This window comes from Arachis stenosperma, chromosome 4 (assembly GCF_014773155.1).
Source record: "Arachis stenosperma cultivar V10309 chromosome 4, arast.V10309.gnm1.PFL2, whole genome shotgun sequence".
Lineage (NCBI taxonomy): Eukaryota > Viridiplantae > Streptophyta > Magnoliopsida > Fabales > Fabaceae > Arachis > Arachis stenosperma.
The window spans coordinates 86,927,893-86,939,628 of NC_080380.1; the positions used below are offsets into that span (position 1 = coordinate 86,927,893).

The window sequence follows — 11,736 nt, forward strand, 5'->3', positions numbered from 1 at the left end:
GGCAGCATTCAAGAGAATCCGGAAGGTCTAACCTTGTCTGTGGTGTTCTGAGTAGGATTCAATGACTGAATGACTGTGACGTGCTTCAAACCCTGAGGGCGGGGGCGTTAGTGATAACGCAAAAGAATCACTGGATTCTATTCCGCGCCTGATTGAGAACCGACAGATGAATTCCGCTATGCCGTGACAGGACATATGCAATCGCTTTCACTGAGAGGATGGGAGGTAGCTGCTGACAACAGTGAGACCCTATACGAGCTTGCCATGGAAGGGAGTAAGAAAGGATTGGATGAAGGCTGTAGGAAAGCAGAGAGACGGAAGGGAAGGCATCTTCATACACTTGTCTGAAGCTCATACACCAATGATATACATAAGTATCACTATCTTTATCTTCTATGTTATTTTCGTTCATCACCATATATATCTGAGTTTGCCTGACTAAGATTTACAAGATGACCATAGCTTGCTTCATTACTAACAATCTCCGTGGGATCGACCCTTACTCACGTAAGGTTTTATTACTTGGACGACCCAGTGCACTTGCTGGTTAGTTGTGCGAAGTTGTGTAATGCCATGGTATTAAGCGCACCAAGTTTTTGGAGCCATTACCAGGGATTATGAGAGTTGTGAAAAAGTATAGTTCACAATTTCGCCGACCACTCTTCATTGACCTTGGTCTCAGAACCAGCTACTTTACCACTTCTTAATTGAATAGCCTTGCAATCTTCTCCTGGGTTCACCACTGTATCACCTTGAAATGTAGTTGCAGACCTCTCAAGTATTTGCTTGCTCAGTTGACCCACTAGCACTTCTAAATTTTTAATGGAGGCTCTGGTTTCCTGCATAACTTGTGCTTCTACACTTGCCACTTGTCCACTTATCATAGTGATAGCCTTACATTCCTCTCTTGGATTTGGAATTGTGTTACTAGGAAGGCTATTAGTGGTCCTCTGATCAATTTTATTAACTCTGGTGGCTATTTGACCCATTTGAATCTCCAGGTTCTTGATGGATGCTCTGGTTTCCTGTCTAAAACCTGTCAATATTACTTCCAAATCATTGTTCTGTTGGAAACCACCCTGAGAATTATTGTTGAAGTTCTGAGGTCTCTGAGGTTGATCCCTCCATCCAAAATTTGGGTGATTTCTCCATCCCTGGTTATATGTCTTAGAATATGGGTCATTGTTGGGAATTCTAGGACCACTCCCCATGTAATTCACCTGTTCAAAAGAACGTTGAGCATAATCATAATTATCATTTTGCACAAAATTACCTGCCATGTCATAGGAGACTTCCTGTGGGGGATTTTGGGTGTTGATAGCTGAGACTTGCATGCCACCCATCTGTTGAGTAAGTACATTTATTTGCTGAGACATCAGCTTGTTCTGAGCAAGAAGAGCATTAATAGCATCTACTTCCAACACGCCTCTCTTCTGAGGGGTTTCAAAGTTCACAGTATTCCTGTTAGAGGAGTATAAATATTGGTTGCTAGCAACCAATTCAATAAGCTCAATAGTCTCCTCCGGTGTCTTCTTCTTGTGCAATGAACCTCCTGCAGAATTATCTAAGCACATTTTGGACATTTCACCCAAGCCTTCATAAAATATGTCTATTTGTGTTCATTTGGTGAACATGTCTGGAGGGCATTGCCTAGTCAGTAGCTTGTATCTCTCCCAAGCTTCATATAGAGTCCCACCATCCTTCTGTCTGAAGGTTTGAACCTCCATCCTAAGCTTAGTCAGCTTCTTTGGTGGGAAAAATTTTGTGAGAAACTCAGTAACCACCTTGTTCCAAGTATCCAAACTGTCCTTGGGTTAAGAATCTAGCCATAGTTTTGCTCCATCTCTCAGAGCAAACGGGAAGAGCATTAGTTTGTACACATCTGGGTTCACTCTGTTTGTCTTCACAGTATCACAAATCTGCAGAAAACTTGAAATGAATTGATTTGGGTCTTTGTGGGAAAGACCATGATACTGGCAGTTTTGTTGCACCAGGGTGACCAGTTGAGGCTTCAACTCAAAGTTGTTTGCAGTAATAGGAGGCACCACAATGCTCTTTCCATATAGATCTGCAGTAGGAATAGAGAAAGAGCCAAGTACTTGATGCATGGAAACTTGTCTCTCAACAAATTTCCCATCGGCAAGTGTACCGAATTGTCGTCAAGTAAAAACTCACTATAGAGTGAGGTCGAATCCCACAGAGATTGATTGATCAAGCAACTTTAATTAGAGGAATGTTATAGTTGAGCGAACCAGAATTTGATTTGAGATTTGCAGAGAATTTAAATTGCGGAAAAGTAAATAGCAGAAAAAGTAAATGCTAGAAATAAAGAGCTGAATGTAAATGGCGGAAGGTAAATAGCAGAATCTTAAATGGGAATGGGGAAATGCTCATAAAAGTAAATGGCAAAAATTAAAGAGAATGGGTAAGATCAGAAATGGGGAGTTCATTCGGCTTAGGAGATGTTGCATTCTCCAGATCAAATTCATTTTCATCTCTTCCTCAATCAATGCATTCATTGATCTCCTTGGCAATCTTAAGTGATCGAATTCCAATTCCTTGGTAATCCAATCTCTCAAATCTTGATCAATAGCCAATTCCTTGGTCAATTGCTCATGAGAAGAGATAAAGTATGGTCACTGATTATACCACATGCATTCCCAAATCAAGTATTGGTAGGATTATAGTCACATATCCATCCAAACCCAATTTGGTCCAGCATGAGAAAGCATTTCTAGCATGATCTCTTCATTCCTCTTCCAAGGTTCCGAAGAGATCCAAGTATGAATAGTTTCTTTTCCAAGATAACTACCCAATTGGATGAAGATTGAAAGCTTTCTAGTAAAATCAGGAGAAAAGATAGAAGAAGAAGAATGAAAACTAATATTGATCCATCAAATTGCAGCAGAGCTCCTTAACCCAATGAAATGGGTTTAGTTGTTCACAGCTCTGGAAAATGAAAACAAAGATGGAGAATACATCATGAAAGTAAAACTAGAAGTTGCAGAGAAAGTAAAATACAGAGAGTTGTTCTATGCCCAAGGCTCCTAAAGTTTCCAACCCCCTATCTAATTCAAAGCTACTCCTATATATACTACTCTGCTGATCTTCTAGTTGGCTCTTCAAATCTTGGGTGTGGGCCTTTGAATCTTGAGTTTGAAGCAGTTATCCTCTTTATTGGGCTTAGCTTTGCTTGCAGAGAGAAAAGGTGAAGTAAGCAGGGACTTTGGCTTAGGACGTTAGTGGTGTCAACGTTAAGTGAAAGTGTGGGTTCGAGAACGTTAGTGACAATCACCTTTTTCACTAACGTTCCTAACCCAAATATGATCACATTGACTTCAACGTTAGTGGCACTAACGTGACCACTAACGTTGCCTCTTGGTCCTTCGCATACGTTATTGGGACTTACCTTTCCCAATAACGTGGTGAGTCACCCCTTCTCCTTACGTTAGAGTCCACGTTAACTAGGTTAACGTGGCTTCTAACGTAGCAATGCCAATTCTTCGAGAACGTTAGTGACACTTACCTTTGTCACTAACGTTCCAATGTGCCCCTACTTCCCACGTTAGAGTCCACGTTAACTAAGTTAATGTGGCTTCTAACGTAGTCATGTTAGCCATCTCAAACGTTAGTGACAAAGGTGAGTGTCACTAACGTTGGCTCATCATCTCTTTATCCACATTAGCTTCTACGTTAACAAAGTTAACGTGGGAGTTAATGTTGCTCATGGTGGCTCTTGGTGGTTCACCCCAACGTTAGTGACAAAGGTAAGTGTCACTAACGTTGGCGATCAATTGCTCTCTCCACGTTAGCTTCCACGTTAACTAAGTTAACGTGGGAGTTAACGTGGCTCATGGAGGCTTGGCCAACGTTAGTGACAAAGGTGAATGTCACTAACGTTGGCTTCTCTTTTGCTTCTTAACGTTAGAGTCCACGTTAACTAAGTTAACGTGGCAACTAACGAGGCCAATTATGAGCTTGGTCCAACGTTAGTGACAAAGGAGAGTGTCACTAACGTTGGCCTTATTGTCTTCTTCCACGTTAGAGTTCACGTTAACTTAGTTAACGTGACTCTTAACGTGGGCTATGATGGCTTCGAGGGCGTTATTGGTGATTACCTTTCTCACTAACTTTGCAAGCTAGCTCCCATTCTACGTTAGAGGTCACGTTAGTTGAACTAACGTGATTGTTAACGTGGTTCTTCTTTGCTTCCTTTGTCCTAAAATCAAGCTGCAAAGTGCATCAAAGTTCTAATCCAAGTCATGAGACATGCATCATCCAATTTGTCATACAATTCATGTGAAATTCTCATGAAATCATGTAAAGTTCACAATGTATGCTTGAATCAAGATGTAAGTGAATATCCACCCAAAACTAGCTTATTTCTTAAGAAAATACATGAAACTATCCTAAAAACAGTAAAGAAAGGTCAGTAAAACTGGCCAAAATGCCCTGGCATCACAACACCAAACTTAAAGCTTGCTTGTCCCTAAGCAAGTACTGGAACAAGAGAATGATGAATGGAATTCCAAGAGAAATGAGTCATTCTTGTGGAAGTCATGTCCCTGGTTTTATGGTGGTTTCATGCATAGCAACTTAGGTTCATTGCTTCACTGGCTTTCAGACCTTTATCATGTCCTAAAATACTCACTTGATTGCATCCCATGAGACTTTTATTCATTGATCCTTTTGTTGTCATTTCAGGACTTATTTGTGTTCTTAGGCTAAGTGCTCTGTAAGGGGGCAACTCTTTAGAATAAGCTTTCAGCCAACACTCCCGAACTAGTTAGTTCAAGGTGCTAGGTGTTGAAACACCCCTAAGGACTTACTTCCTCAAGTCTCTCCCCCATACATACACACCACAGGCACATAGTTTGTTTATTTTCTTTCCTTGAGGTCTTGGTGTCCAGCACCTCTTTTGGCTACTAAATGTTCTGTAGCAAAGATTGCTCTTGATAGTGGACTTTCAGCTGATAATCCCGGGTTAGTTAACCCAAGTTACCAGGTGATAAAGCATCCCTGAGAGCTTAGTAGTCCAAGCAGATCCATGGTACAAGAACACCACAGACACATTCCTCAAGACTCAAACCCTTGGTGCCTAGCTTCTTTTCTTGCTATTTTTCTTTTATTCTTCACTTTGATTGTTCTTTCCCTTTTTCTTATTAGGATCTTGTTATTTGGTTAGTCTCATGGGGTGTGTTCAAAGCATAGGATTTAGGACAAATAGTTGTCTTCCCACCTTGTTGGTGAACCAACTTAGCTAACTTATGATTACACCACAAACTTAGGAACTTACTCCATAGCATGAACTCCACTCTGGTCCTTTATAAAACACTCATTCTCTTTTCATTTTAATAAAAAGGACAAACATACAATTAAGTAAGGAAAAGATGCAGTGACATTCAGACTAGCAAACATAGACCTAAGCTGTGAGAAACTTAAAAACAGAATTGAAAAGGTTCCAACTAATGAGTAACTATTTAATCAAAAGTGCATTTGGACTTCCAATTTTAACATTTTCAATACATGGAATTAAGTAACAATACAACCTTCGAGTGATGGTTTTTAGTTGCCCTCCTCTTTGTCATCATCCATAGTCTTTGCTACTTCACTTCCTTGGATGAAGGTGCATCATTTCCTCATAAGGTTCCTGCAAAGTTATTGGAAGTTGCTTGTTCCCGAAACACTTGAGAAATAGTTAGCTTGCATGTATGCTTGTGGACTTCTGACTGAATTTGGTGTGTGAACACCAAACTTAGTTCCTTGCCCAGTACAAAAGTTTGCATACATGCAGAGAACCTCATATCATGTTATTAACAAAACCATTATTAACTAAAGACTAAACTACAGCTACTTGGTTCCCCTGATTGGTTGGAGCTAGCAATGTGTTTTTGGGGTGTAGTGTGATTCTAACTAATATCTTTGGTGGAACACCAAACTTAGAATTACACTTTTAATCTTGGATTGTTTTGGTGTGGAACACCAAACTTAGCTCCTCGCAATACCGGGGAAACAACTTGTGATCTTTATTGAAATGAAAACGAAACTACCTCAGGTTAGGTTGCCTCCCAACAGAGCGCTCTTTTAGCGTCGCTAGCTCGACGATTCCTCCATTACTTGAGATGATACTTTACTCTGGGGTTTTCCCCCATGTTGCCCATATAATGCTTCAGCCTTTGTCCGTTCACAGTGAAAGTCCTCTCTGAACTTTCATCCATGATTTCTATGTATCCATGTGGCGAGACTTTTGTGACAAGAAAAGGTCCGGACCACCTTGATTTGAGTTTTCCTGGGAACAGTCTCAATTTGGAATTGTAGAGGAGTACTTATTGCCCCTTTTCGAAACTCCTGGGTGCAAGATGCAGGTCATGTCTTCTCTTTGCCTTTTCTTTATAAATCTTGGCATTTTCATAGGCTTGTGATCTAAATTCCTCCATCTCTTGCAGCTGCAAGATCCTCTTTGCACCAGCAGCAATGCTATCAAAATTTAGTATCTTGAGAGCCCAGAGAGCTTTGTGTTCCAGCTCCAGCGGTAAATGACAAGCTTTCCCATACACCAGTTGATATGGGGACATTCCAATTGGTGTTTTGAATGCTGTTCGGTATGCCCAAAGAGCATCATCTAGCTTCCTCGCCCAATCCTTTCTTGATGCACCCATAGTCTTTTCCAAAATCCTTTTTAGCTCTCTGTTGGATATCTCAGTTTTCCTACTTGTTTGGAGATGGTAAGGTGTGGCCACCTTGTGTTTTACCCCATATCGTAGGAGGAGAGCTTCTAGTGGTCTATTACAAAAATGACTCCCTCCATCACTGATGAGTGCTCGGGGGACTCCAAAACGGCTAAAGATATTCTTCCTGAGGAAGTTCAGGACCATCTTGTTATCATTCGTTGGAGTGGCAATAGCCTCTACCCACTTGGAAACGTAATCCACTGCTACCAAGATGTACTTGTTTGAATATGAGGTTGGGAATGGTCCCATGAAATCGATTCCCCACACATCAAACAGTTCCAGTTCCAAGATGAAATTTTGTGGCATCTCATTTCTTTTGGGCAAGTTTCCAGATCTTTGGCATTCATTGCAGCTCTTTACTAGTTCTTTGGCATCCTTGAAAAGGGTGGGCCAAAAGAATCCGCTTTGTAGCACCTTTGCTGCAGTTCTGTCCCCTCCAAAATGACCTCCAAAGCATGAGCCGTGGCAATTCCATAGGACCTCTCGTCCTTCTTCTTCCGAGACACATCTTCTAAGGATTCCATCTGAACACTTCTTGAAGAGATATGGCTCATCCCAGACAAAATATTTTGCATCATTTATGAGCTTTCTTTTTTTATGCTTATTGATCCCTGGAGGTAGGGCCCCGGTTGCCTTAAAGTTGGCAATGTCTGCAAACCATGGTGCTTTGTGAATTGTCATCAATTGCTCATCAGGGAAGAGCTCGTTCACACTTGTATCATGTGTTCCACCTCCCTCATGACGGATTCTGGATAGGTGATCTGCTACCTTGTTCTCCACTCCTTTCTTATCTTTGATTTCAATATTGAATTCCTGCAACAATAAGATCCATCTTATTAGTCTTGGTTTTGATTCTTGCTTGGCAAACAAATATTTAAGTGCTGTGTGATCTGTAAAGACAATCACTTTAGCACCAATGAGGTATGATCTAAATTTGTCAAATGCAAAAACTATTGCTAGCAACTCCTTTTCAGTAGTGGTATAATTTCTTTGAGTATCATTAAGGACTTTGCTCGCATAGTATATCACATGGACTAAGTTATCTTTCCTCTGTCCTAACACTGCCCCAACTGCAAAATCAGATGCATCACACATCAATTCAAATGGTAAGTTCCAATCAGGTGGGGAAATGATAGGAGCAGAGGACAACCTTATTTTCAAATTTTCAAATGCTAGCATGCATGATTCATCGAAGATAAATGGTGTATCAGATACAAGGAGATTGCTTAAGGGCTTGGCTATCTTTGAAAAATCTTTAATAAACCTTCTGTAAAAGCCAACATGTCCTAAAAAACTTCTAATTGCCTTGACATCACTAGGTGGAGGAAGTTTTTCAATAAGTTCCACCTTAGCCCTGTCCACCTCAATGCCTTGGTTAGAAACCTTATGGCCAAGGACTATTCCTCCTGTCACCATAAAGTGACATTTCTCCCAGTTCAAGACCAAATTGATCTCTTGGCACCTTTTCAATACCAAGGCTAGGTGATTCAGGCAGCTAGTAAAGGAATCTCTGAAAACCGAGAAATCATCCATAAAAACTTCAATGAATTTCTCTATCATATCTGAGAAGATAGAAAGCATGCAATGTTGGAAAGTCGCAGGTGCATTACATAGCCCAAATGGCATGCGCCTGTAGGCAAACACTCCATATGGGCAAGTAAATGAGGTTTTCTCTTGGTCTCTGGGATTAACCACTATTTGGTTATATCCTGAATAGCCGTCGAGAAAACAATAATATGCGTGTCCTGCGAGTCTTTCCAACATCTGATCCATAAATGGGAGGGGGAAATGATCCTTTCGTGTAGCCTCATTGAGTTTCCGGTAGTCTATGCACATCCGCCATCCTGTGACGGTCCTTGTAGGAATTAGTTCGTTCTTCTCATTGGGGACTACAGTGATTCCTCCTTTTTTGGGCACGACAAGCACGGGGCTGACCCAGGGGCTATCTGAGATCGGGTAGATTACTCCTCCCTGCCATAATTTCATAACTTCTTTCTGTACCACTTTCTTTATGATTGGGTTAAGCCTCCTTTGGGATTGAATGGACGGTTTGGCTTCATCTTCCAACAGTATCTTATGCCTGCATATGGCTGAACTGATTCCTTTCAGGTCAACGAGGGTCCATCCAATGGCATCCTTATGATTTCGCAATACTTGGAGTAGTTCATCCTCTTGATCTTGGCTGAGGGATGAGTTTATGATTACTGGGTAACTTTCATTCTTTCCTAAGTATGCATATTTGAGAGTAGGTGGCAGTGCTTTGAGTTCAAGTTTGGGTGCCTCTATCTTTTCATTCTCTTTCTTTTGTGAACCTTGTATGCAAATCTCTGTTGTTACAACCTCTTCACTAGATGTTGACTCCTCCTCTGTTAACTCTTCAGGTTCTTCCTCTTCAAAACTCTCCTGCACTTCCTCTTCAAGTGAGTCCAACCTCATACATTCCCCCAATTGTTCTGGTGGGTAACTCATGGCCTTAAACACATTGATTGTCATCTTTTTATTGTGTAATCTCAGGGTGAGATCACCCTTTTTGACATCAATGACAGCTCCAGCAGTGGCTAAGAACGGCCTTCCCAGGATGATGGAGGCCTTGGCTTCCTCTTGCATGTCCAGCACTACAAAATCTGCTGAGAATATGAAATCTCCCACTTTCACCAGCAAATCTTCTACTATGCCATAAGGGAACTTGAACGATCAGTCTGCCAGTTGTAAGGCCATTTTTGTTGGTTTAGCCTCCTCGATCTTCATCTTCCTCATCATAGCTACTGACATCAAGTTGATGCTAGCTCCTAAGTCACATAGAGCCTTCTCTACTGTGATTTTCCCTATAATACAAGGGATCTGGAAGCTCCCAAGATCTTTCAATTTCTGGGGCAGTTTATGCTGAATGATAGCACTACATTCTTCAGTTAGTATCACAGTCTCGTTGTTCTTCCAGCTTCTCTTCTTAGTCATTAGCTCCTTTAAAAACTTGGCGTAGAGTGGCATTTGTTCTATTGCTTTAGCAAAGGGTATGTTGATTTTGAGCTTCTTGAAGATTTCCAAAAATCTCAAGAATTGGTTTTCATCCCCCTTCTTCCTCAACTGCTGAGGGTATGGAACTCTTGGGGTGTCTAGCTTCAACATTCCTTCTTCTTTTTGTGAACTTGAAATGGAAGCTTGAGCTCCATCTTGCTTTTCTTCTTTTTCATTTGAGCCCTCCTCTTGTGGTTTTTGGGAGGATTCCTTCAGTTCCTTCCCACTCCTGAGGGTGATAGCTTGACACTCCTCCCTTTGGTTTGAGTTAGTATCGCTGCAAAGGTTGTGGCTGCGAATATGCTTGAATAGGTACCCAATTTGTGTCTCAAGTTTCTTGATGGCAGCATCTTGATTCTGCATATTGGACTGCACTTCTCTCAAAATGCTTTACTGTCTTAGATCTTTTTGCATATGCTTTCAAGTAAGTTTTCAATCCTTGAGAGTCTGTCATCAGAAGGTGATGGTGAGTTGAGATTGGAGGGATGAGAATGGTTAGGTTGGCTTTGGTATAGGTGTTGAGAGGGGTTGTTATGTGAGTGTTGATATGGTCTAGGTGTGGCATGTTGGTGAGCTATGCTGCTAGGATTTGGACGTCTTTGATCTTGGCTTTGATCTTGTTGATTTCCCCATCCAAAGTTGGGGTGATTTCTCCATTCAGAGTTGTAGGTTTTGGAGTATGGATCATGGACTTGTCTAGGTGGGTTTCCCATATAGTTGGCTTGCTCCCAATCACCTTATTCTCCTATGTTTACTCCTTCTTGAGTTGGTGATGAGGTGATGGCTGCTGCAACCTGGTTCTCTTCCACCTTCTTGGTAAGCTCTGCTAGCTGCTTTGTGATCATCTTGTTTTGGGCTAACAGTGCATCCATGTGGTTCAGCTCCATTACTCCTCTAGTGTTACTTCTTTCAGAAACATAGAAGTAGTCATTCTCAGCAACTGTTTCAATAACATCTATGGCTTCTTCAATGGTTTTTTTCTTGTTTAAAGAGCCTCCTGATGAATGATCCACAGCCTTCTTTGACTCATAGGAAAGACCTTCATAGAAGATGTGAAGTTGGACCCACTCATTAAACATCTCTGGTGGGCATCTCCTTGTTAGATCTTTGAATCTCTCCCATGCTTCATAAAGTGTCTCACTATCTTGCTGTCAGAAAGTCTGCACCTTAGTTCTCAGCCTATTGATCCTTTGAGGGGGTAAAATCTTGCCAAAAACTTGTTCACTACCTCCTCCCAATTAGTCAAGCTCTCCTTTGGAAAGGATTCAAGCCACTTGGATGCCTTGTCCCTGAGTGAAAAAGGGAACAAGAGCAGCCTGTAGACATCTGGGTGGACTCCATTGGACTTCACTGTGTCACAAATCCTCAAGAAGGTGGTCAAGTGTTGATTAGGATCTTCTTGAGCACCTCCTCCAAATGAACAATTATTCTGCACCAGGGTAATGAGCTGAGGTTTTAGCTCGAAATTGTTGGCATGTATGGTGGGTTTCTGAATGCTGCTTCCATAGTTTCCTGGATTAGGATTGATATAGGATCCTAAGACCCTTCTTTCTTGCCCAGCCCGGTTTGCATGGCCTTCTCTGGCATGATTATGAGCTTCTTCTTCATGATTGTTCTCCAAATTCTCTTCCATGTTGGGTTCAAAGTATTCTTCCTCTTCTTCAGCACATACTACTCTTTTTCCTCTTGCTTCCCTCCTTAATCTAAGGAAGGTCCTCTCAGGTTCAGAATCAAAGGAAATTGAAGCCCCGCTTCTTCTCCCTGTCATACAATCAACCAGGCACAAGCAAGGAAATACATGCAAAAACTATTCTTGTTAAAAATTGCTGTTAGTGTGAGTGATGCAATATATCAAACAGTTAGTGGGTGAGTGAAAAAGATTGCAAACAACTGGAATAAAAGGGTTAACGGGATGGGAAGAAAAAAACAACTTAAACTGAAAGTAAATTGCTCAAACAGAAATTTAAATCAGCAAAATGAAAAATGCTCA

General features: G+C 41.3%; 2 protein-coding genes across 2 annotated transcripts; both read right to left on the reverse strand.

Moving 5' to 3' along the window:
- Positions 1-6,326: 6,326 nt before the first annotated feature.
- On the reverse strand, positions 6,327-9,338 carry LOC130975175 (uncharacterized). Its single transcript, XM_057900001.1, has 5 exons — positions 8,360-9,338; positions 8,027-8,137; positions 7,638-7,801; positions 7,006-7,544; positions 6,327-6,477 (listed from the first exon to the last, which is right to left on the reverse strand). The coding sequence occupies exons 1-5, from the start codon at positions 9,336-9,338 to the stop codon at positions 6,327-6,329; spliced, it is 1,944 nt and encodes a 647-aa protein (XP_057755984.1).
- Positions 9,339-9,425: 87 nt separating this feature from the next.
- On the reverse strand, positions 9,426-10,109 carry LOC130975176 (uncharacterized). Its single transcript, XM_057900002.1, has one exon. It carries the CDS (start codon positions 10,107-10,109, stop codon positions 9,426-9,428), a length of 684 nt encoding a protein of 227 aa, XP_057755985.1.
- Positions 10,110-11,736: the final 1,627 nt, after the last annotated feature.

Coding starts and splice junctions, on each gene's coding strand:
- LOC130975176 (XM_057900002.1), bottom strand. CDS start 10,109: ATGCAGAATCAAGATGCTGCCATCAAGAAACTTGAGACACAAATTGGG.
- LOC130975175 (XM_057900001.1), bottom strand. CDS start 9,338: ATGCAAGAGGAAGCCAAGGCCTCCATCATCCTGGGAAGGCCGTTCTTA. Junction 8,138..8,359: donor TGGAGTGTTTGCCTACAGGC/GCATGCCATTTG, acceptor TTATGGTGACAG/GAGGAATAGTCCTTGGCCAT. Junction 7,802..8,026: donor TGATGTCAAGGCAATTAGAA/GTTTTTTAGGAC, acceptor CTGATTTTGCAG/TTGGGGCAGTGTTAGGACAG.